Source organism: Leucopleurus acutus, assembly GCF_964270905.1.
Source record: "Leucopleurus acutus genome assembly, chromosome: 2".
NCBI classification, from domain to species: Eukaryota; Metazoa; Chordata; class Mammalia; order Artiodactyla; family Delphinidae; genus Leucopleurus; species Leucopleurus acutus.
This window is the reverse complement of record NC_139143.1, coordinates 168,472,123-168,495,535: the sequence shown is the minus strand read 5'-3', so window position 1 is coordinate 168,495,535 and position 23,413 is coordinate 168,472,123. Positions and strand designations below refer to the sequence as shown.

General features: G+C 44.4%; 1 protein-coding gene and 1 pseudogene across 2 annotated transcripts in view; both read right to left on the bottom strand.

Annotated features, from left to right (window-relative positions):
• Positions 1-23,164, bottom strand: part of SPOCD1 (SPOC domain containing 1) — a gene marked incomplete at both ends in the record, with an annotated part of 29,147 nt that extends 5,983 nt beyond the window's left edge. The window contains 8 exons of the mRNA XM_082832421.1: positions 1,324-1,440; positions 1,547-1,706; positions 3,019-3,109; positions 3,431-3,491; positions 3,646-3,687; positions 4,147-4,323; positions 5,337-5,378; positions 22,004-23,164. Coding sequence (XP_082688547.1) covers positions 1,324-1,440; positions 1,547-1,706; positions 3,019-3,109; positions 3,431-3,491; positions 3,646-3,687; positions 4,147-4,323; positions 5,337-5,378; positions 22,004-23,164 — 1,851 coding nt within the window. The remainder of the gene's footprint in view (positions 1-1,323; positions 1,441-1,546; positions 1,707-3,018; positions 3,110-3,430; positions 3,492-3,645; positions 3,688-4,146; positions 4,324-5,336; positions 5,379-22,003) is intronic.
• The window catches only part of LOC309974959 (methylosome protein WDR77-like), a 462,921-nt pseudogene that overhangs the window by 348,262 nt on the left and 91,246 nt on the right, over positions 1-23,413 (bottom strand). The gene's annotated exons all lie outside the window — the stretch shown is intronic.

Sequence of the window (23,413 nt, the reverse complement as noted above, 5' to 3'; positions counted from 1 at the left end):
ACGGGCGCTAGAGCACCAGCTGTCATTAATAAAGGCCCACAAGATGGTGTGGCCCTGGGCAAGCCCTTCATTGCTCTAAGCCTTAGTTGATCTGTTCTCTAGAAATGAAATTAAGAGCATCATATTAAACAGCTTATGTTGAGTGTTTAGCCTGGAGCCTGGCTCACAGTAAATGCTACTTGTGATTCTTATTGCTGATCAGTGTCATCCTACCTGAAACGATTCCTGAAAGCCTGTCTCTTCCTTTCTAACAACCCCGGGAGGACAGAAGCCCTGTCCTCCCAGCAGGGTTGGCTTTGCGGGCATCGGCTCCATGCAGTAGCCCAGGGCCCTGTGCCTAGAAGGGCCCCATGCTAAATACTGCCATCATCTTGAAATTCTTTTTTTTTTTTTTCTTGGCCACGCTGCCCGCATGCGAGATTTTAGTTCCCCGACCAGGAATCGAACAAGTGCCCCCTGCAGTGGAAGCACAGAGTCTTAACCACTGGGAAGTCCCTGAAATTCTTAATCGTTGAACAAAGCACCCGCATTTTCATTCTGCACTGGCTCCACAATTTACATAGCTGGTCCTGGTTGCCCACAGTGCCCGGACAGAAGCTCAGAGTGGACAGATGCTCCTAATGGATTCCAGATATTAATTCTAACCAGCCCAGTGTCTGTCAGAATAAGGGCCTTATTGCCCTAGCCCATACCATAGGCCCTGCTCCCTCGGTCAGTCCCTTTCTCACTGGGGCACCAACAAACATTATGCAAGCATCTCCTGAAGCTGGCTCAGTGCCCACACCTCCCCTGCCCCTGTGCAGTTCCCCCTGGATGTATGGGGGGGTATCTGTGAACTGCTGGAGGCTGTGGGGTTCCTCACTCAGCCTGGGGCACTAGGAAGACTTCCAGCCTTTTCTGGAACTTCTGGGGCTGGACTGGAGCAGGGTCATCACACTGGGTCTGTGCCCCATGGATGGCGGATGACAATCCTGGGTTCCAGACTCTGGGCCAACATCCCCAGTCCCCCCACCGCCCAGCCCAGCTCCATAGAAAAGCAAGTGGAAGACAACACCCCCGGGGGTGTCACCTCTCTACTGAGCTCTCCATCTCCAATCCCCTTCATTTCTGCCTCTTTTCCCTTCTTTTTTGGTGGGGAGAGTCTCTCTGACTCTCTCCCTGTCTGCCCGATCTTTCTGTTCCCTCGTTTCTGTTTCTGTCTGTCCTGTGCTCCCGTCTCATCACCTTCCTCCTCACTCTTTGTCTCTGTCTCTCCCGCTCCATCCTCGGGCCTCCCCCTCCCCAAACCCCTTCTCCATGTCCTGACTTGACCCAACAGCTCACCCTCTTTTCCTCCTGGTCCCGCCAGCGGGCCAGCTCTTGGGGGGCCAGCTGGACCGAGCTCATCCGCACCAGGCCGTGGGGGCTGACGTCTCCGTGAACCACTTTGAGGAACAGGTCCTGCAGGGGCAGGGGCTGCACCACACCGCTTGGAGAGCCCCACCCAACATCCTGCCAGGGCTTCCCACTCTGAGGGGGACCCAGCCCAGCCCGGAGCCCCACTCACCGGGTTCCTGGGGTCCCGCAGGTTGAACAGCAGGCTGCGGTACTTGTTCTTGTAGCGGCCGTCGGTGGCTTGTGTCAGGTCGAAGAGGGCTGCCTCGATGCCGGCAGCGATGCCCTCCACGGCCTCCTCACTCAGCACCAGGTCTGGGCGCTCCTGAAGGCTGTGGGGCACAAGGGCAGGGCCAGGGCACCGAGCCCGAGAGGGAGACATGGGTGGAGAGCAGGGTCTGGGCCAACTCTGGTTTCTATTCTGAACATTTTCCTATATGAACCCATCTATTCTCCCCCCAACTCCGTGAAGAAGAGGTATTATCATTCTCCATTTACAGATGGGGTGACTGAGGCTCACAGAGGATAAGGGGCTTGCCTGAGGCCACACGATGAGTAGAAAAGTAAGATCGGATTGCTCAGCCCCTGCTCTATCCCTGGCCAGTAAACCGGGGTGTGGAGGGAGGGGAGGAAGCCTGGTGGGGGGAGGGTAAGGCATTGGTCAGGGGAGGGGATGGAGCCCTGGCCCTGGATGTAACCCTGAATCTGCTACTGACTTGCTGTGTGACCTTTGCAAAACCCTGTCCTCTCTGGGCCTTGGTCTCACCATTAGTAAAATGACACTTCTGTGCTCAGATCTCTGAGATAGTCCCAACACAGAGTCTCACTGCATTTGCTGTGGGCGACATCCACGAGGACCTGAGCAGAGTCTCACAGCATTTGCTGTGGGCGACATCCACGAGGACCTGAGCAGAGTCTCACAGCATTTGCTGTGGGCGACATCCACGAGGACCTGAGCAGAGTCTCACAGCATTTGCTGTGGGCGACATCCACGAGGACCTGAGCAGAGTCTCACAGCATTTGCTGTGGGCGACATCCACGAGGACCTGAGCAGAGTCTCACAGCATTTGCTGTGGGCGACATCCACGAGGACCTGAGCAGAGTCTCACAGCATTTGCTGTGGGCGACATCCACGAGGACCTGAGCAGAGTCTCACAGCATTTGCTGTGGGCGACATCCACGAGGACCTGAGCAGAGTCTCACAGCATTTGCTGTGGGCGACATCCACGAGGACCTGAGCAGAGTCTCACAGCATTTGCTGTGGGCGACATCCACGAGGACCTGAGCAGAGTCTCACAGCATTTGCTGTGGGCGACATCCACGAGGACCTGAGCAGAGTCTCACAGCATTTGCTGTGGGCGACATCCACGAGGACCTGAGCAGAGTCTCACAGCATTTGCTGTGGGCGACATCCACGAGGACCTGAGCAGACACTAAGAGCTGCAGCGGCTTAACGAGAAAGCACAACCATGAAGCCAGAGAGACTCAGGTTCAAACGTGTGGGCAAATGACCTCACAGGATAAAGTGGGGTTAGTCGTACACACAGAAGCCCTTAGAACACGGCACAGCTCTGGGAGGTGGTGTGTGTGAAGGCAGCCCTTCAGGATGTCCTGGATGTCAGGGAACGCGGAACAAGGCCTTACCGACTCCACAGCGCCTCCCGCATGGCACGGACCACGGTGCCCCGTACCCCAATATCCAGGGGTAGCTTCTCCTGTTGGGGCTGAAGCTGAGCTGTGGGGAAACAGAGTCTCTGGCGCCCAGTGGATGCTCAGGGGCAAGGGGAGGGGGTGACTCAATGCTGAGGGGCTTAGGCGGCAAGGCAAGGGTCCCACCCTTAGAGACCCAGGGCATCTAGGATGTCTGTCTGGGAGCCGAGTCCAGGCAGCCAGCGGTCCCCACCCCATTGGGGAAGGACTACAGGCTGATTGCGGGTGGGAGAGGAGAGGAGTCTTAGCAGGGGCTGGGGCCCAGAGCTGGGTGGGAGCCCCCTGCGTGCTCAGCAGTCCCTAGAAGACAGACGGCTGCTGAGGGGCACCCTCCACGGCCCCTCACCTGAGTCCTCTCCCCGCGCCTGCTCACCAGGCTCCTCCTCTTCAGCCTCCACTGGGCCACACTGTAGGGGAGGGGTGAGGACCCGAGGCCTTGTCCCCGGGTGCAGCCTCCCAGCCCCAGGGGGACCCTGCTTCCCCAGTCACCTCCCCAGTCCCACATTCCCCCTACCCGTGCTCCAGGGGGGGATGCCGCGTGGCCAGGGCAGAAGCACTCACCCCCGGACACTCTGCACCAGCCTCCTGAACGGGAACCCCCTCCTGCAACAGAATGAGCATGTGGAGAAGAAGGTGGAGCCCCTGGGCAGAAAGGAATGACTCCTCGGATGGTGGAAGGGGTCAGAGAGGCCACCAGAGCCCCATGCTGTCCCCCCGAGGGAGGTGGCTAGAGGATCTTGGGATGGCAGGACATGAGGGGTGGCCAGGAACAAAGGTCAACAACTGCTCTGTCCCCAAATGCATGGAGGCCCAGCCCCTCCCTTCCTCCTCTGCTCCGGTCAAGCTCCTGAACTCTGCAGTGCAGAAGGAATGCACAGACCACCGCCCGGGGGCGGCCAGCCAGCAGAGGTCTAACTCTGCCTCTGGCTTTTACATTCTGTGTGACCATGTGCAAGTCACGGCGTCTCTCGGGGCTGCAGCACCATCTCTGTGAATCAGGTGTGCATGTGCCTCTCCCAACAGGATGAAGAGACCTGCCAGTGTAAAGAACATCTTCTGTACCTGGCACCCCGTGGGGCCCCGGGCCATGGGCCTTTCCTTCAATCTGGGCCTCTGGACAGGTGAGGCTGAGTTGACCTCCATCATGTCCTCCAGAACCTCCAGCTTCGGAGGCAGGAGCCCCCCTGCCTGGCCGTAGCCGATGGCCCCCAGGAGGTGGATCACTGCCCCAGAACCAACCTGCCAGGGGAGAAGAGCCCTTCAGAGCACTAACCTCACCTGCAATTGTTTACTGTCCTCGCTCTTCCCCGCTGAACTGTAAGCTCCATGAACTGTAAGCTCCATGAGGACAGGGAGCATGTACGTCTTAGCCCCCATTGTATTCCTAATGCCCAGAAAAGGTTGGCACAGAGGAGGCTCTATAAATGTTTGCTGACTGCCTGGCCTCCATCCCAGGAGAGAAGCCTGTCTTCATTCCCATCCTCTCGGCTTCCCCTCTCACTCCCAGCCACGTTCAGAGTTACCTGGACCCTGTACTGAGACCCTTCTCACCCTTCTGACCAGAGATACATCTTACCAGGGAGCCATATCCTGTTCTGAGCCCACCTTCTCTTCCTCAAAGCTCTGTCATGCCCCTTTTCCAGGGTCACTGACTTGCCTTTTGCCCTGAAACAGCCACGTGGCGAACACGTCCAACACCCCCTCTGAAAGCCTGCTGATCACCCCTCTATTGCCCCTGAGAGGAAGCCCTTCATGACCATTTCAAGATGCAGAGTGGTTCTGGGTCTTCTAATGAGCTATAGAATCTCTCCTGCTCCCCTTTTTGCATTGGCTGCCAGGAAGCATAGTATTAACTTTAAGCCTAGACGTTGTACCTTTCCAGGATTGGGGGGTGGGGTGTTGTAACAAGATTTCCCCTTCTCCTCCCCCTTTTCTTGCTTTCTTTAGACTTTAACCCATTTGAGTGTGTTTTGATTCTTTTAATTTATTACAAACCACAGGGAATTGTTTTGAAAGTAGATGGGTCTAAAAAGTAATCCTTGAATGAATGATCATGAATGGTCAGGTTCCAAGGTTTGGGGGAAAACAGAGGTCTGAGATTCACGTCATAGGAAGTGGGGAGTACTAGGAAGCTCCGGAGGAGGGCAGGCTGGGGCAGAGGGCTGGGATCGTCTCTGGGGAGGACCCCTCCCACCCCACCACACCTCAGGAGAGAGAGAAAAAACAGCAGTAATAAAAAGGAAAAAACCTACGTAATACACATGCTTCACCCCATGGGCCATTTTCATTGCCTCCTCGGAGAGAAAGAAGAAACAGACATTAGAATTCAGAGGACCCAGTGACCCCACTGCAGGGAATTCACAAGAAAATACACACAAAGGTGAAAGATGTACATTCAGTGTTCACTGGGTTGGCATTTATAACAACAACAAAAAAATTGGGTACAATCCAGTGTCCATCAAAAGGGTAATGGTTAATAAATGGGTACATATCATACTACGGATTCTAAGTGGCCATTAAAAAGAGTGAGTAGTAATAAAAAACTACCATTCATCAAGGGCTTATAAAGGAGCTGACCCTGGAAGAAGCATGTCATACATGATCTTATTAAGGTCTCAGAACAACACTATGAACTATGTACTATTTCCATCCCCATTTTACAGATGAGGAAACTGAGGCTCAGAGAGGCTCTGAAAAGTCCCATAGCTACTAAGTGACAGAGCTAGGATTAGAACCTAGTTCTGTCTGACTCCGAAGCCCAGGCATTTAACTGCTGGGCTATGTGGAGAGCACTGAGAGATACGGTAAGGTTCATGGAAAGATGTCAAGCTGTATTGTTTGGAGAAAAAGAAAGAAATAGGTTATGGAGCAGTATGTGTTGCATAAACCCATTTATGTAAATATATATTTATAGATGCATAATAGAAGTTATCTCTGGGGAATGAAATTCCAGGGGGATTTTCACTTTCTACTTGTAGACACTTGGGTATTTATGTTACTCAGAATGAGCATGTGTCTCTTTTATAAGCACAAACATACTTTTTAAATTAAAAGACAAGTTCAGAACAATGTGTGTAGTGTGCTACCATTTGCTTTAAAAAGAGAAAGATTTTTTCATTGTATTTGCTTGAATCTGCAAGAAATATCTCTGGAAGTATCCACAAGAACTTGATATCAGAGGCTTCCAATAGGAAAGGGACTGGGAGTTGGAAGGGAGACTTTTCACTTTTTTTTTTTTTTTTTAACCATGGGAATGAATCAGCCTTTCAAAAAAGTAAATTGAGATGGGGGGGAGGGGGTGGCAGAGAGAAAACAAGGGACATCTGGGAAGGAAAACAGGAAAGAGATTAAGAATAGTCCTTCACAGTTTAAAACCTTTTGACTGGCCCCTGTTCTCAGGGGTCCACATACCAGTGTTATGAGGTTCCCAAACAATAGGCAGCAGAATCAGACCAGCAAAGGCTTTAGATACTGGACTTATCAGACAAGAATACAACATATGTATGTATGATATGTTTAAAGAAATAAAAGGCAATGTCGAACATATGAGTGAAGGGCAAAAATATGTATTAAAAATATTATATATATATATAATCTGAAGGGCAGATTTGGTTGGGCACAAAACACGACTTCTGGAAATAAAATATGATAATAACTATTAAAATTTAAAAGTCAATATATAGGTTTAATAGCATATTAGACACAGCTGAAATAAGCTAGTGAACTAGAAAATAGACTTAAAGAAATTATACAAAATATTTACAACACAGAGACCGTGAAACACAATCAAAGAGACACAAAGGCTAGAGCAAAAGGACTAATATCACTCTGGAACTAAAGTTCCAGAAAGAGAGAGGAGAGAATTGAGCAGAGGGAGTATTTGAAGATAGACAGCTAAGAATTTTCTAGACTTGATACAGGATGACAATTTACAAATTCAAAAAGCTCAGTGAATTTCAAAAAGTTTAAGTGAAAGTAAATCCACACCTAGACACATCATAGTGAAACTGCTCCATACCAATGATAAGGAGATCCTGGGCTTCCCTGGTGGAGCAGTGGTTAAGAATCCGCCTGCCAATGCAGGGGATACTGGTTCGAGCCCTGGTCCGGGAAGATCCCACATGCCACGGAGCAACTAAGCCCGTGTCCACAACTACTGAGCCTGCCCTCTACAGCCCGCGAGCCTCAACTACTGAAGCCCACGAGCCACAACTACTGAAGCCCGCACACCTAGAGCCCATGCTCCACAACAAGAGAAGCCACTGCAATGAGAAGCCCGCGCACTGCAACGAAGAGTAGCCCCTGCTCACCGCAACTAGAGAAAGCCCGCGTGCAGCAATGAAGACCCAACACAGCCAAAAATAATAAATAAAATAAATATATTTTTTTAAAAAAGGAGATCCTAAAAGCATTGAGAGGGGGAAAAAAATCTAACACTTTAATAGCACTGAAAATGTGCTACCACTGTTCTGAATGCTTTCCTTGTTAGTTCACTTAATCCTCATCACAACCCTGCGAGTTAGGTACTGGTACCATTATTGCCCCCATTTTACAGAAGAGGAAATTGAGGCACAGAGAGGTTAATCAGCTTGCCCAGTGTCATACAGCTAGTAAACCAAAGATCTAAGATTTAAATCCTGGCAGTCTGATTCCAGAGGCCACACCTTTAACCGCTAACGCTATAATGCCTGCCTCTCACAAAAAGACATTCTACCTACAAAGGAATGGTAGTTAGACTAACAGCTAACTTGTCAATAGTAATATGGAAGCAAAACATAGTAGAATAATATTTTCAATATGCTTAAGGAAAATATCAATTGTGCACCCACACAAAATATTTTTTGAGAATGAAGATAAAATAAAGATATTATAACTTATTTAGAAAACAGAAACAGACATAGAAAATAAAGTTACGGTTACCAAAGGGGATAGCGGGGGTGGGGAAGGATAAATTAGGAGTTGGGGATTTACATATACCCACTACTACATATAAAATAGATAAACAGTAAGGACCTACTGGGTAACTCAGGGAACTATATTCAGTATCTTGTAATAACCTATAATGGAAAAGAAACTGAAAAAGAACAGATTCAGTGAACTGAGTCACTTTGCTGTACACCTGAAATATTGTAAATTATACTTCAATTTTAAAAATGGTTTAAAATAAAAAATAAAGATATCATAGAGAAAACCAAGAGAGTTATTGTTTTTCTTGATAATTTTATTTTTCTCAATAAACAAAATGTTAAAGGATGAACTTGAGGCAGAAGGAAGGAAAAATGATTCCAGATATAAAAGCTGAGATGTAGAGAGGAATTCTGAGCAAAGAAAATGATAACTATGTTGTTAAATCTAAACGAACACTGATTATATGAAACTATAATATTTGTGTAATTTGTGGGATTAAAAAAATAACTTAGGACCAACTTACTAGATAACAGCAGCACATAAATTGGGAAGGTGCATGCTTGGAACTAAAGCATTCCCAGATCATCGTATTACTTCAGAGGAAGATAAAGACAGTAACTTCCTTTATACTTTGATAGGTCAGGTATTTGTGTTAACATTTCTACAACAGCCACCAAAAGAATACAAACAGGGCATAGAGGGATAAAAAGGAATAAGAAAAAGTAATCAATCTAAAAGGAGGTAATAAAAGGGAGAAAGTGTATAAGAAAATGCAAGATATATGCAAAGCACAAAATAAGACAGTAGGAATAGAGTCAAATCATAACTACAACAAATGTAAATGGACTAATATTTCAGATTAATGCAAAAATTATCAGAACTTTAAAGAAAGGAAATCCAATTATAAGACACTTATAAAACCTATTTATGAAACACAACAATGCAAAAAAGTTAAGAGAAAAAAATGAAGTAATATGTGAGTGGGCAAATACTAACCAAAATAAAGTTTTGTAGCTACACTAGTCTCAGACAAAACGAACTTTAAGGCAAAAAATAATTAGAGGCAAAGACCTCATTACATAAAGATTAGCAATTTCACCAGAAAGCTATAACAACTCTAAATGTATAAGCGTCTAATAACATAATCTCAAAAAACATAAAGTAAAAATTGACAAAGCTATGAGGAAAAAGACAAAACCACCACTATAGCATGAAATTTTAATGTATTTCTCTAACTATTGCTAAATCTAGCTGACAAAATAATCAGTAAGGATAAAAAAGATTGAATGAAAACAATGAAGAAGCTTAATCTGTGTACATATATAGAACACTGTTCTTAATATACACATTCTTTTCAAGTATACATGTAACATACATGAAAATTAAGCACAACCTGAGCCATAAAGCAAATCTCAACAAATTTCAAAAGACTAGTATTTTTTAGACCAACACTGCGCAATTAATTACAAATGTCAGCCATAGGTGTATTTTTAAGTTTTCTAGCCACATTAAAAAAGGTAAAAAGAAACAAGCGAAATTAATTTTATATTTTACTTAACTCAAAACATCCAAAATATTATCATTTTAACTTGTAATCAATAAAAAACATTATTAATGAAATTTTAATTTCTTTTTTTCAGTGACTAAGTCACTGAAATCCTGTATGTATTTTACACTTACAGTACATCTCAATTTGGACTGGCCAGCTTTCTTTTTTTTTTTGCCGTGCCACGCAGCATGTGGGATCTTAGTTCCCAGGGATTGAACCCACGCCCCCTGCATTGGAAGCACGGCATCTTAACCACTGGACCACCAGGGAAGTCCCCTGGCCAACTTTCAAGTACTCAGTAGACACAAGTGTATAGTGGCTACCACATCGGATGACTCAGATAAAGATCACTTTCTCAGACCATAATATGATTAAGTTAAAAAGCAATAACAAACAGAAAAACATAGAGAAAGAAAGTAAAGAAAGAAACTCATATGAATGGAAATTAAGAAATACACTTCTAAATAACACATAGGCCAGGGACTTCCCTGGTGATCCAGTGGTAAAGAATCCACCTTCCAATGCAGGGAACGTGGGTTTGATCCTTGGTTGGGGAACTAAGATCCCACAGCCGAGGGGCAACTAAGCCCATGTGCCACAACTACTGAGCTTGTGCACCTCAACTAGGGAGAAGCCCATGTGCCACAAGGAAAGATCCCGCATGCCTCAATGAAGATCCCGTGTGCCAAAACTAAGACCCAATGCAGCCAAAAAATAAATAAAATAAATAAATATAAAATAAATAAATAGCACATAGGCCAAAGGAAAAATTGTAATAGAAGTTATGAAATACTGAGAATTGAATGATAATAAGAAAGACATATATTAGAGTGTGTGGATGGAACTAACATCATCATTAGAGGTTCCTTTAGAACTTTAAATGACTATTAGAAAGGAAAAAGATAGAAAATTAATGAACTAAGCATCATTCTTAAAATATTATAAAAATAAGAGAATAAATGGAAAGAAAGATGATACTGAAAACAAACATATAATGGAGAGGATCCACAAAACCAAAAATCAGGTCTTTGAAAAGACTAAAAAAAAAAAAACAATTCTCTGCCTAAGGAAAAGAGGGAAAGGACAACAAGACAATATTTAGAATGAGTAATCATGAGTATACAGATATTAAAAAGATAAGAGGCTATTGTGAAATACTTTATGCCAATATGCAAGTAGATCTGAAAACTCAGATTAAATGGATACAATTCTAGAAAAATGTAACTTACCAAAATTGACTCAAGGAAAAAATTTTTTAAACTGAATAAACCTATAAGCATAGAATTAATTGAATCAGTAGGGAAGGAATCATCTTCCCTAAAGAAAACACCAGTCGAGACTTCTTTTTTTTAACCAGTGATGCTACCGAAATGTTCAAAGAACAAATAATTCCAACTTCATACAAATTACTGCAGCAAATGGAAAAAGGGAAAACGCTATACTATGAGGCTGCAAAACTGAATACCAAAACCTCACAAGGACACTATAAGAATAAATCATTTCAGGCCAGTTAACTCATCAACAGAAATACAAAATTTCCAAAACAAATATTATCAGCATGAATTCAGAAAACATAAAAAAGATATAACATGATCAATTTGGGGTTTATTCCAGAAATGCAAGATTGACTTAATATTTTAAAAACACAACTCATTAAATTAACATTAGTAAGAGAATAAAAATCATATTATATCAAAAAATGCAGAAAATATACTTCTTAAAATGTACTGTCCATTCAGAATAACAAGCAAATCAGGAATAGAAGGGAGCTTCCTTAACTTGATAAAGTATCTATATAAAAACACAGAAAACATCACACTCATGGTGAAATGATGACCACATTCCCTTTGAAATCCAGAACAAGACAAAGTTCCCTGTTACCCTATTACTACTTCTATTCAATATTATACTAAAGGTCTTAGCTAGCACAGTAAGGAAAGGGGGTGGGGGAGATGTAAGAATTGGAAAGGAAATAACAAAACTCTCATTATTTGCAGGTTATATGACTACCTACATAGAAAGCAAAAAAAAATCCTAATAGGTAAATTATATAAATTAATAAAAGATTTCTGCAAAATCAATTGCATGTTATATACCATCAATAGTTAGAAACAGCAATTTTTAAAAGTTACCATTTTATAATACATAAAAACATAAAGAAATAAAATCAGACAGTATGTGCTTTCTGATAGAAAGACCACACCACTACCTAAAAAGTAGTTGGCCCCCAAACTTTGAATCCAAATCTAATCAAAGCTCCAGGTTTAACCACCAGTTCACAGAAAATACAGAAGACAGAGGAACAGGTTGCACTATAACCACAGCGATGCAATAAGCTACGGGAAAAACAACCTAGTTTCTTCAAAAATGACTGCAAGAAAAACAAGATTGGAAACAGACCTATACGTTAAAAGAGGCTTACAAGGAATATCAACCAACTGCAACATGTAGATTTTACTTAGATCCTGACTTTAAAAAGACAAAGTATAAAAATAAATTATCATCTTTATGAACCTATTGGAAATTTGGATATTAAACAAATATTTGATATTAAGGAATTATGGTCAACCTTTAGAGAAAATAATGCGTGGTTGCTAGAGTTGGGTGATGAGTACAGGAGATTTCATTCCAGGCGCCGGTAATTTTTTTCTGTGAAGAGCCAGAGAGAAAATATTTTAGGCTTGCTGGCTATACAGTCTCCATTGCAATCACTCAACTCTGCCACTGAGGTAGGAAATCAGCCATGGACAATTTGTTAACAAATAGTTGTGCCTGTGCTCCGATAAAACTTTATTTACTAAACCAGCTGAGGTGACCAAAGCGTGGGTGATAACTTGCCAACTCCTGCTTAAAATTCAATCTACTTTTACATATATTTGAAATTTTCCATAACAAAATATTATATATAGATACCGTATTTAGGAATAAATCTGAAAAAGATATGCAAGACTTTTATATGCAAGAACGTATAAAACTTTATTGAAAAACAATAAAGATGATCAAAATAAATGGAGGAATATACTATGTTCATGGATTGGAAGACTCAATATTGTAAAAATGTTAGTTCTGCTTTAAATGATTTACAGGTACAGTATATTTCCCATTAAGATCTCAACAGGTTTTTTCAAGTGTGGAAATTGACAAGCTGATTATAATATTTATGTGAAGGAGGAAAAAAAGTAAGAGTAAAGATCCTCCTGAAAATAACAAAATTGGGAGACTTTTCTTGCTAGTTATCAAGAAGTATTAATAATTATTATAATTATACATTATAATTAATTATTATAATTAATTATTAATTATAATTAATATAAAATATATGCATAAGGAAAGAAATTTTAAACAAGATGAGCATAGGGAGAACAAAACCAATCCCACATATATGGAGACTTGATTTATGACAGGGCTGGCATCGCATATAACTGGAGAAGGACAGAATTTTCAGTAAATGGTGTTGAAACAATTGGGTATCCATATAAAAAAGTGATATACCCCATATCACTTACAAAATCAATTCCAGGCAAATTATAGACCTAAGTGTGAAAGGAAACACAACACTACATAGAAGAACATCTTCATGACCTTGAGATAGGAAAGAGATTCCTTAAAAAGATTATACCTATTAGGATACCTATAAATTAGGATACATTAAAATTAAGAATTTCTCCAGCAATTCTACCTCTTTTTAATTCCAATTCAATTCAACTTCCACTTCTGGGTATAGACACAAAAGAACTGAAAGCAGGAACTTGAATATTTGTATACCAATGTTCACAGCAGCATTATTTACAATGGCTAAAAGGTTGGAAATAACCTAAATGCCCATCAACAGATGAATGGATAAACAATATGTGGTAAAGGCATATTGTAAAGGAATATTATTCAGCCTTAAAAAGGAATGAAATTCTGACACATGCTACAACATGAACCTTGGAGACATTATGCTAAGTGAAATAAGTCAGTCACAAAAGGACAAATATTGTACAATTTCAATTATATGAGGTACCAAGAATAGTCAAATTCATAGAAACAGAAAGTAGAATAGTGGTTATCAAAGGCTGGGGGAAGGGGAGAATGGGGAGTTATTGCTTAATGGGTACAGAATTTCAATTTGGGAAGATGAAAAAGTTCTGGAGATGGATGGTGGTGATGACTGCACAACAACGTGAATGTACTTAATGTCACTGAACTGTACACTTAAACATGGTTTAAAAGGTATATTTTATGTGATGTATATTTTACCGCAATAAAACAATTTTTAATAATTAAGAATTTCTACCCATCAACAGACACCATAAGGAAAGCAAAATATGAACCACACTTTGGGAGAATATATTTGCAAAACATATAGCTGACAACGGAAGAGTATCAAGAATACATAACGAACTCCTACAGATCAGTAAGGAAAAGTTAAAACCAAAAATTTTTTTTGGCAAGACTTAACCAGAAATGACCAGAATGCATGCAAAGATTCTTCTTAGTAATAGGGAAATGAAAATTAAAACGACATTGAGACACCATAGCATATCCCTATTTTGGCAAAAATTGAAGTCTGATAATATCAAGTGTTTGTAAAGATGTGGAGCTACTGGAATTTTGCACTGCTGGTGGGAGTACAAACTATTTTCAGCCATTTTAGAAAACATCTGGCACTGTTTAAGTTGAATATGTGTATACCCTATAACCCAGCAATTCCACTCCCAGGAATATTCCATGGAGCCACTCTTGCCCACATGTACCAAGAAACATACAAAACTGTTCATCATAGCAGCACCATATGTAATAGCAAAAAACTGCAAACAACCCAAATGTCCACGTGGAGTCAAGGAATAAATAAATTGTGGTATATTCGTGCAATAGGATACTTACTGCCAATACTTAGGATATGTGTGAACTTGGGAAAGTTACTTAACCTCTCTGTGCCTCAGTTTTCTCATCAGTAAAATGGGGATAATACAAGTATCAACCTCATAGTGTTAATGCAAGGATCATTATCATTATTCAAGGCTCTTAGAACAGCACCTGGGACTCAGCAAGCTCTCTCTATAAACTCTGATGTTAAGTTTCCTTGGCTCCTGCCCCTGAGAGAGTCCCTCGCGGTACCTGACCAGACTTCAGTCTCTCCATTTCCCTTTAAGCAATTGTGTCCTCGATGATCTTTCCCACCTTCCTTCTCCCCTCTTGACCCCACCCCACCTACAGCTCTGCTCCTGCAATGCTCCAAGCTGCTCCCTGTCTCTGTACTTTTGCATGTGCTCTGCGCTCTTCCTAGTATGCCCTTCCTACCTTCTCTGCCTGCTGCACACCCACTTCCTTTGCCCAGATCCAGTTCCCACAGCCCCCTCCTGTGCCCTACCCTACCTCCAAGCCCTCCCACACACCCCTCCCTAGGGAAGACTCAATTGCTCTCTGGGTATCCAGAATCTGCTAGGTGTCAATCTGAATCTCAACTCTGGTTACTTGTTTGTCTCCCCACACTGGACTTTGAGATCCTGGAGGAGCACTCCCTGTTTGCTGAACAAATAAAGCCCCATAAAAATCTAAATCCCTTAGCCAGGCCTTTAGCATCCTGGCTCAGTGCACAGAGTGGAACTGAACAGGCCTGGATTCAAATCCTGACTCCACTGCTTACTTACTGCACGACCTTGAGTGAGTCACTTAGCTTCTCGGAATCCCAGTTTTCTTAATCAGCAAAACAAGGGTATTAACACTGACTTTTCATGCTATTGTGAGGATTAAACATGAGATGATGACCTATGTGAAGCTCCTGGTATACAGTAAGCACTTAAAGAGCTATTCTTAGGCTGTCCATCTGCTGGAGACATGCTCCTCCCTCTCACAACTCCTGATGCTTCGTAGCTGCAGACGGAGTACCTGACTGTGGGAGCCTAGGTGGGGCCGGAGGAGCTGTGTGCCTCCCGAGCTGTGACAGGCAGAACAGGGGACACTGCCAGAGCTGCCCTCCCCATGTCCCCGCTATCCCATCCGCTGAGTGGCTCCAGACCTAACTGACCCCCGTGGGGATCAAACAGAGAAGAAAATGGCGCTTCAACCAACTTCCCCACCCCCCCTCTAAGAGTCTCTATCTCACACCGAAAGAATACAACACAGCCAGCCTCTCATACCAGATTCCCAGCAGTTCTGGGGCCCAGCTGATTCCCACATTTCATAGAGGAGGCAACAAGATTCAGAGAAGAGACATCTCTCGTCTAAAGTCACTCCGTTGTAAGAAGCAAAGCCTGACCTTGAACCTGTCTATCTGCCCCTGACACGAGCCAAGCTGCCTCCAGGAGAAGGTGCCAGGGCCCTCAAAGGGGATGCAGATCAGCTGGGCACTATGCCCATGCTTGCCCACGCCCCACTCAGCCCTGTCCTCAACCACCTGCCCGTCCCTGTCACAGCCCAGCCTCAATTCTTCTCCTTCAGCTGGCACCAGTTGCCGTGGCAACAGGTTGTTTGGGAAGCTGTGGAATGATGGGGCTGTGCCGCAGAGTCAACGGTGGGGCCTGGAGGAGAGAGCAGCTGTGGGCTGCTTCCAGTCAAGGTGGGCAGGAACCTGGCTCCACCACCAAGCTCAAATACCCTCTCAAAACACTGCAGACCCAGGAATTCCAATTCTGGCATCTGGCCCAAATAAATAATCTGAAATGGGGAGAAGCCAGATGCACAGGAGTGTTCACCCCAGCAGTCCTTAAAGCAGGACAAAATTGTATACATCAATAACAGGTAACATTTTTTAGTTTCTTCTTGTACCAGGCACTATGCTAAATACTGAACACACATATGTGTCATCTCGTTTGCTCCTCACACCGCCCTATGAGGTAAGTACTTTTAATACCCCCATTTTGCAGATGAGGAAATTATACTCAGAAAGGTGAGGCCGCTTGCCTAGGTCACATTCAGAGAGTGGCAAAGCCAGGACTGAATGCCTGTCTGTCAGCCTCTGAGCTTTGTGCTCTTAACTTACATGACAGTGGTCGGAAATGAGAAGAGGAAGACCCAGCCCATCCTCTGGTCCTGGCAGTGCCTGTAGACCGCTATGATGCAGGGTTCAGGGAAAGCACAGATTTGCAAAATTGTATGTACCAACTGGGAAACACCTTCGAATACTAAAGCACTTGAAAATTAAAGTGTAAGTCCCAGAACAATGAGGCATGGCATGAACCTACTTATATATAAAAAGGTGCCTTCAACATACAGATGTTCATATATGTATAGAAGTTATAAAAAGGAGACTGGAAGGATGCTAACCATTAACAGCAGACAAAGGGCAATTGGGCCGGGAGGTATTAAACAGGATTTCCTCACTCTGTGTTAACAAATTCATTGTAAAACAATTTTTTTAATACCTAAAAAATCAAGTTATAAATTGTGACATGGGGCTTCCCTGGTGGCACAGTAGTTAAGAATCTGCCTGCCAATGCAAGGGACATGGCTTCAAGCCCTGGCTCGAGAAGATCCCACATGCTGTGGAGCAACTAAGCCTGTGCACCACAACTACTGATCCCACGTGCCACAACAACTGAAGCCAGCACATATAGAGCCCGTGCTCCGCAACGAGAGAAGCCACGAAAATGAGAAGCCTGTGCACCACAATGAAGAGTAGCCCCTGCTCACCACAACTAGAGAAAGCCCACGCACAGCAACGAAGACCCAACACAGCCAAAAATAAAAACAAATAAATTAATTAATTAAAAAAATAAATTGTGACATGCATGATCCCCTTTCTAGGCAAAGAAAAGACTTAAATGCATAGGAAAAAAATGGAAGAAAGGACATATATCAAAATGTCAACAGGATGGAACAGGATAGAAAGCCCAGAGATAAACCCACACACATATGGTCACCTTATTTTATTTTTTAAATATTTATTTATTTATCTGGCTGTGCTGGGTCTTAGTTGCAGCACTCGGAATCTTTGTTTCTGTGTGTAAGATCTTTGTTGCGGCATGTGGGATTTTTAGTTGTGGCATGCAAACTCTCAGTTGCAGCACGTGGGATCTAGTCCCCTGACCAGGGATCGAACCCGGGCCCCCTGCATTGTGAGCATGGAGGCTTAGCCACTGGACCACGAGGCAAGTCCCAGGTCACCTTATTTTTGATAAAGGAGTCAAGAATATACAATGGAGAAAAGACAGCCTCTTCAATAAGTGGTGCTGGGAAAACTGGACAGCTACATATAAAAGAATGAAATTAGAACACTCCCTAACACCATACACAAAAATAAACTCAAAATGGATTAAAGACCTCAATGTAAGGCCAGACACTACAAAACTCTTAGAGGAAAACACAGGCAGAACATTCCATGACATAAATCACAGCAAGATCCTTTTTGACCCACCTCCTAGAGAAATGGAAATAAAAACAAAAATAAACAAATGGGACCTAATGAAACTTAAAAGCTTCTGCACAGCAAAGGAAACTATAAACAAGACGAAAAGACAACCCTCAGAATGGGAGAAAATATTTGCAAGTGAAGCAACTGACAAAGGATTAATCTCAAAATTTACAAGCAGCTCATGCAGCTCAATATCAAAAAAACAAACAACCCAATCCAAAAATGGGCAGAAGACCTAAATAGACATTTCTCCGAAGAAGAAATACAGATTGCCAATAAACACATGAAAAGATGCTCAACATCATCAATCATTAGAGAAATGCAAATCAAAACTACAATGAGATATCATCTCATACCAGTCAGAATGGCCATCATCAAAAAATCTACAAACAGTAAATGCTGGGGAGGGTGTGGAGAAAAGGGAACCCTCTTGCACTGTTGGTGGGAATGTAAATTGATACAGCCACTATGGAACACAGTATGGAGGTTCCTTAAAAAGCTAAAAATAGAACTACCATACGACCCAGCAATCCCACTACTGGGCATATACCCTGAGAAAACCATAATTCAAAAAGAGTCATGTACCACAATGTTCACTGCAGCTCTATTTACAATAGCCAGGACATGGAAGCAACCTAAGTGTCCATCGACAGATGAATGGATAAAGAAGATGTGACACATATCTACAGTGGAATATTACTCAGCCATAAAAAGAAACGAGGGCTTCCCTGGTGGCGCAGTGGTTGAGAGTCCGCCTGCCGATGCAGGGGATACAGGTTTGTGCCCTGGTCCGGGAGGATCCCGCATGCTGCGGGGCGGCTGGGCCCGTGGGCCGTGGCCGCTGAGCCTGCACGTCCGGAGCCTGTGTTCCGTGGCGGGAGAGGCCACAATGGTGAGAGGCCCGCGTACCACAAAAAAAAAAAAAAAAAAAAAAAAAAGAAACGAAATTGAGTTATTTTTAGTGAGGTGGATGGACCTCGAGGCTGTCATACAGCGTGAAGTAAGTCAGAAAGAGAAAAACAAATACCATATGCTAACATATATATGGAATCTAAAAAAAAACGTTCTGAAGAACCTAGGGGCAGGACAGGAATAAAGACACAGACATAGAGAATGGACTTGAATGAGGACACAGGGAGGGGGAAGGATAGGTTGGGACAAAGTGAGAGAGTGGCATGGACATATATACACTACCAAGCGTAAAATAGATAGCTAGTGGGAAGCAGCCGCATAGCACAGGGAGATCAGCTCGGTGCTTTGTGACCACCTAGAGGGGTGGGGCAGGGAGGGTGGGAGGGAGACGCAAGAGGGAGGGGATATGGGGATGTATGTATATGTATAGCTGATTCACTTTCTTATAAAGCAGAAACTAACACACCACTGTAAGCAATTATACTCCAATAAAGATGTTAAAAAAAAGAATATTAACTGTATCTTATAACTTAACATAGACTAGGTTCTAATAGAATTTTGACATTATTAATAAAACGTGTTGCAATTACAAAAAAAATGTTAACAGGAGATAGCTGTGAATGTTGGCATTATGGGGATTTTTATTTCTTCCTTATATTCTACGATAAACACATATTAGTTTTTTTTATTAAAAATTAATGTTTTTGAGTGATGTTTGCAAAGACAATGTAATAGCACTTCTAATGTAATTATAGTACCAAATAGTGGTAAATCACACAGGCAGCTCATTGGTTCCTATCCCAGTTCTACTAATTTGTTGTTTGGTCTTGACATAGTCACTTTACCTGTCTGAGCCTCAGTGCCCACAACATTAAAATGGGTATACATCATTAGCATCTACCTCGTATGGTTGTTAGGAAGATGGAAGATAAAGAGCTCGGGAATATACCCAGCTCGTGGTAGACAGGCCAGCTGCTATTACTGCTGTGATGCTAGCGGGGAATGTGCACAAGCAAGCAGCCCAGCAAGCTCTCCAGACAGACTGCCTGGGTCTGCATCCTGGCTCTGTCATTTACCAGCTGTGGGACCTTGGGCCTATAACCTTACCTCTCTGGGCTTCAGGTGAAGACTAAACCAAAAGCACTTAGCACAGAATACATATTCAATCAATGTGATAAAAATTTAACTATGTGACTACTATATATAAAATAGATAACCAACAAGGACCTACTGTATAGCACACGGAACTAACTATACTCAATATTTTGTAATAACCTATAAGGGGAAAGAATCTGAAAAACAATATATATACATATATATGTGTATATATATATGTGTATATATATCACTGAATTGCTATGCTGTACACTTGAAACTAACATGATATTGTAAATCAAATACTTAAATAAAAATTCAACTATGTGAGAAATATACATCAAACACAGGTAATGCCATCTTCTGCCTTTGGTGTACAAACATGTTAGCTATGATTATTTATAAAATGACCAATATTACTATCAGTAAAAGAACAATGGAAAGGGAAGCAGTGAATACAGGGAACACAGCCAGGCACTGACTCCCTTGCTGTGTGAGCTTAGAGAAGTTTGATAACTTCTCTGAGCCTCAGTTTCCCCATCTGGAAATACAGGGCTAATGCCTGTCTCATAAGGCTATTATAACACTCAAGGAAAAGCAAATTTAACATAAATGGATTTACCTTGTGCCTTATGCTAGGCACGTTAGTTTACACCATCATCTCATTTAACCCTCAAAACCAGGGGTCCTCATCCCCCGGCCACAGACAGGTATTGGTCTGTGGCCTGTTAGGAACCAGGCTGAACAGCAGAAGGTGAACTGCGGCTCAGTGAGCGAAGCTTCATCTGTATTTACAGCCGCTCCCCATTGCTCGCATTACCGCCTGAGCTCCGCCTTCTGTCAGATCAGCGGTGGCATTAGATTCTCATAGGAGCATGAGCCCTACTGTGAACTGCGCATGCGAGGGATCTAGGTTGCGCGCTCCTTATGAGAATCTAATGCCTGATTATCTGAGGTGGAGCTGAGGCAGTGATGCTAGCACTGGGGAGCGGCTACAAACACAGATTATCATTAGCAGAGAGGTTTGACTGCACAGAGACCATAACAAATCAGTTTCTTGCAGACTCATATCAAAACCCTATCAGTGAGTGGCAAGTGAAAATAAGCTAAGGGCTCCCACTGACTCTGCATTATGGTGAGTTGTATAATTATTTCATTATATATTACAATGTAATAATAGAAATGAAGTACACAATAAATGTAATGCACTTGAATTATCCCGAAAACATCCCCTGACCCCGGTCCATGGAAAAATTGTCTTCCATGTAACTGGTCCCTGGTGCCAGAAAGGTTAGGGACTGCTGCTCAAAACAACCCCATTGGGGCACAGTGGTTAAGAATCCGCCTGCCAATGCAGGGGACATGGGTTCCAGCCCTAGTCTGGGAAGATCCCACATGCCACGGAGCAACTAAGCCCGTGCGCCACAACTGCTGAGCCTGCGCTCTAGAGCCCGTGAGCCACAGCTACTGAGCCCCCGTGCTGCAACTAATGAAGCCCACGCGTCTAGAGCCTGTGCTCCGCAACAAGAGAAGCCACCGCAATGAGAAGCCCACTCACCTCAACGAAGAGTAGCCCCCGCACCACAGGTAGAGAAAGCCCACGCGGAGCAACAAAGACCCAACACAGCCAAAAAATAATAATAAAATAAATTTAGGGCTTCCCTAGTGGCGCAGTGGTTGAGAGTCCACCTGCTGATGCAGGGGACACGGGTTCATGCCCTAGTCTGGGAAGATCCCACATGCTGCAGAGAGGCTGGGCCCGTGAGCCATGGCCGCTGAGCCTGCGCGTCCGGAGCATGTGCTCCGCAACGGGAGAGGCCACAACAGTGAGAGGCCCATGTACAGCAAAAAAAAATAATAATATAAATAAATTAATTAATTAAAAAAAATAAAATAAAGTATAGGATGTGGATGTGTGTAGGTTATATGCAAATACTATGAAAAAAACCCATTAAATTGGAATTAGTATTCCCTTTTTACAGATGAGGAAACAGGTTAAAAACTATTCCAGGGTCACTCAATAAGGAAGTGGGCAGAGATAGGATTTCAATCCAGGACTCACTGACTCCAAAAGATAATGATGCCCTTCCTATCTCAACCTTTCAGACTCAACCTACCAGTTTGGGGCAGTCTCCTGGGCTGGATTCTTCTGCCTGGTCCTGGCTGGAGTCGTCTGGGCATCTGTCAGTGCCCTGGTCCTGGGCATGGGGCACCGGGCTCCTTCTCAACTGTTTAGCACACTTGGATCTTCTCTGCCCCATGCATGGGCCTGAGCTAGCCTTGCTGGCTACAGGCTGCAGGGCAGCAGCGAGTCCCTGTCCTGGCATCCCCCCAGACACTGGCTGAGCCTTGACCTCCAACTCCTCCTGGTTGTGTGAGGTGGCAGGGCCATCACCACCGCCAGGCCCCACGATGTGTCTGGCTTCTTGCTGCTCTGTGGAAGCCTTTCCGGACACTCCCAGGCACAGTACAGGGCTCTGTGGAGGATCCCGGGCAGCTGGATGAAGGGACTCGCCTCCACTGGGCAGTGGGGACCTGACAGGGTCACAGGGGCTGCCTGGCTGGGTCCCGCCCTCTGCAGTGGGCAAATATTCAAACTTCTCAATCCCTGAGGCACAGCTCATCCAACTTCCACCTGTATCTCCAGGCCCACACCCAGTGTCCTTGCAAGAGAGAGGACTGCAAGGGCCTCCCAAGGACTCCACGTCAGCACCTTGGGGGGAGTCTCCCACAGACTGGGGCTTGTCCCCACCAGGGCTCTGACCAAGCCACAAGAAGTCATCAGCTCCCTCATCCTCTGAGGGGGCCTCAGACCTCCTGCTTTTCTGTCTTGTTCCCACGGACACACTACAAAGATTCCTGGGCCAGCTTCCAGCTAAGATGTCGTGCATTGTAACCTGGAGCCTCTTGGAGGCCTGAGCCCTCCTGTGGGCAGGCACTGTGGGCAGCTGGATGTGGAGCCTGGGGCCGGGCACCGAATCCTGGCTCTCTCCCATAGCTTGCAGCCCCAGGACCACCAGGTGGGCCTTGGCCTCCAGGCTAGTCCCAGGAGCACCCACTACCTGGGAGCTGGCACCTTGCTGAGCCTCTTCCCTGAGGACCCTCTTCCTGCTGCCCACCCAAACTGGGGCCCCAGAGCTCTCTCCTGGCAGGTCTGGTGCCAGGCCTACCATGGAGCTGGTTTCTTCCATATCCTCCTGGAAAAGCCCACAGCTGTTGTGGAGACTGAGAACGGGGTCCTCTGTGCTGGAACCTTCTGCAGCTGCCTCCTGAGACATGTCTGCCCACCGACAGGGGCCCAAAGAAGAAAGCAGGCCCTGTGAGGAGACAGAAAGGGACTTCATCTCGGAAGGTCTGACCCGCCAGCCCACTCAGGACACCAGGCCAGTGGGAACCTGGGAGGCTGCCTCCCTTACAGGTGGCACCTCCAGGTACCACTGATGTAAGCACCCCAGGTGAGGGAGGGGAGGCCTGTCTCCAAGCAGGGTTGAGCTACGGCCACCTTTAAGGTCTTCCCCTCTCTGGGA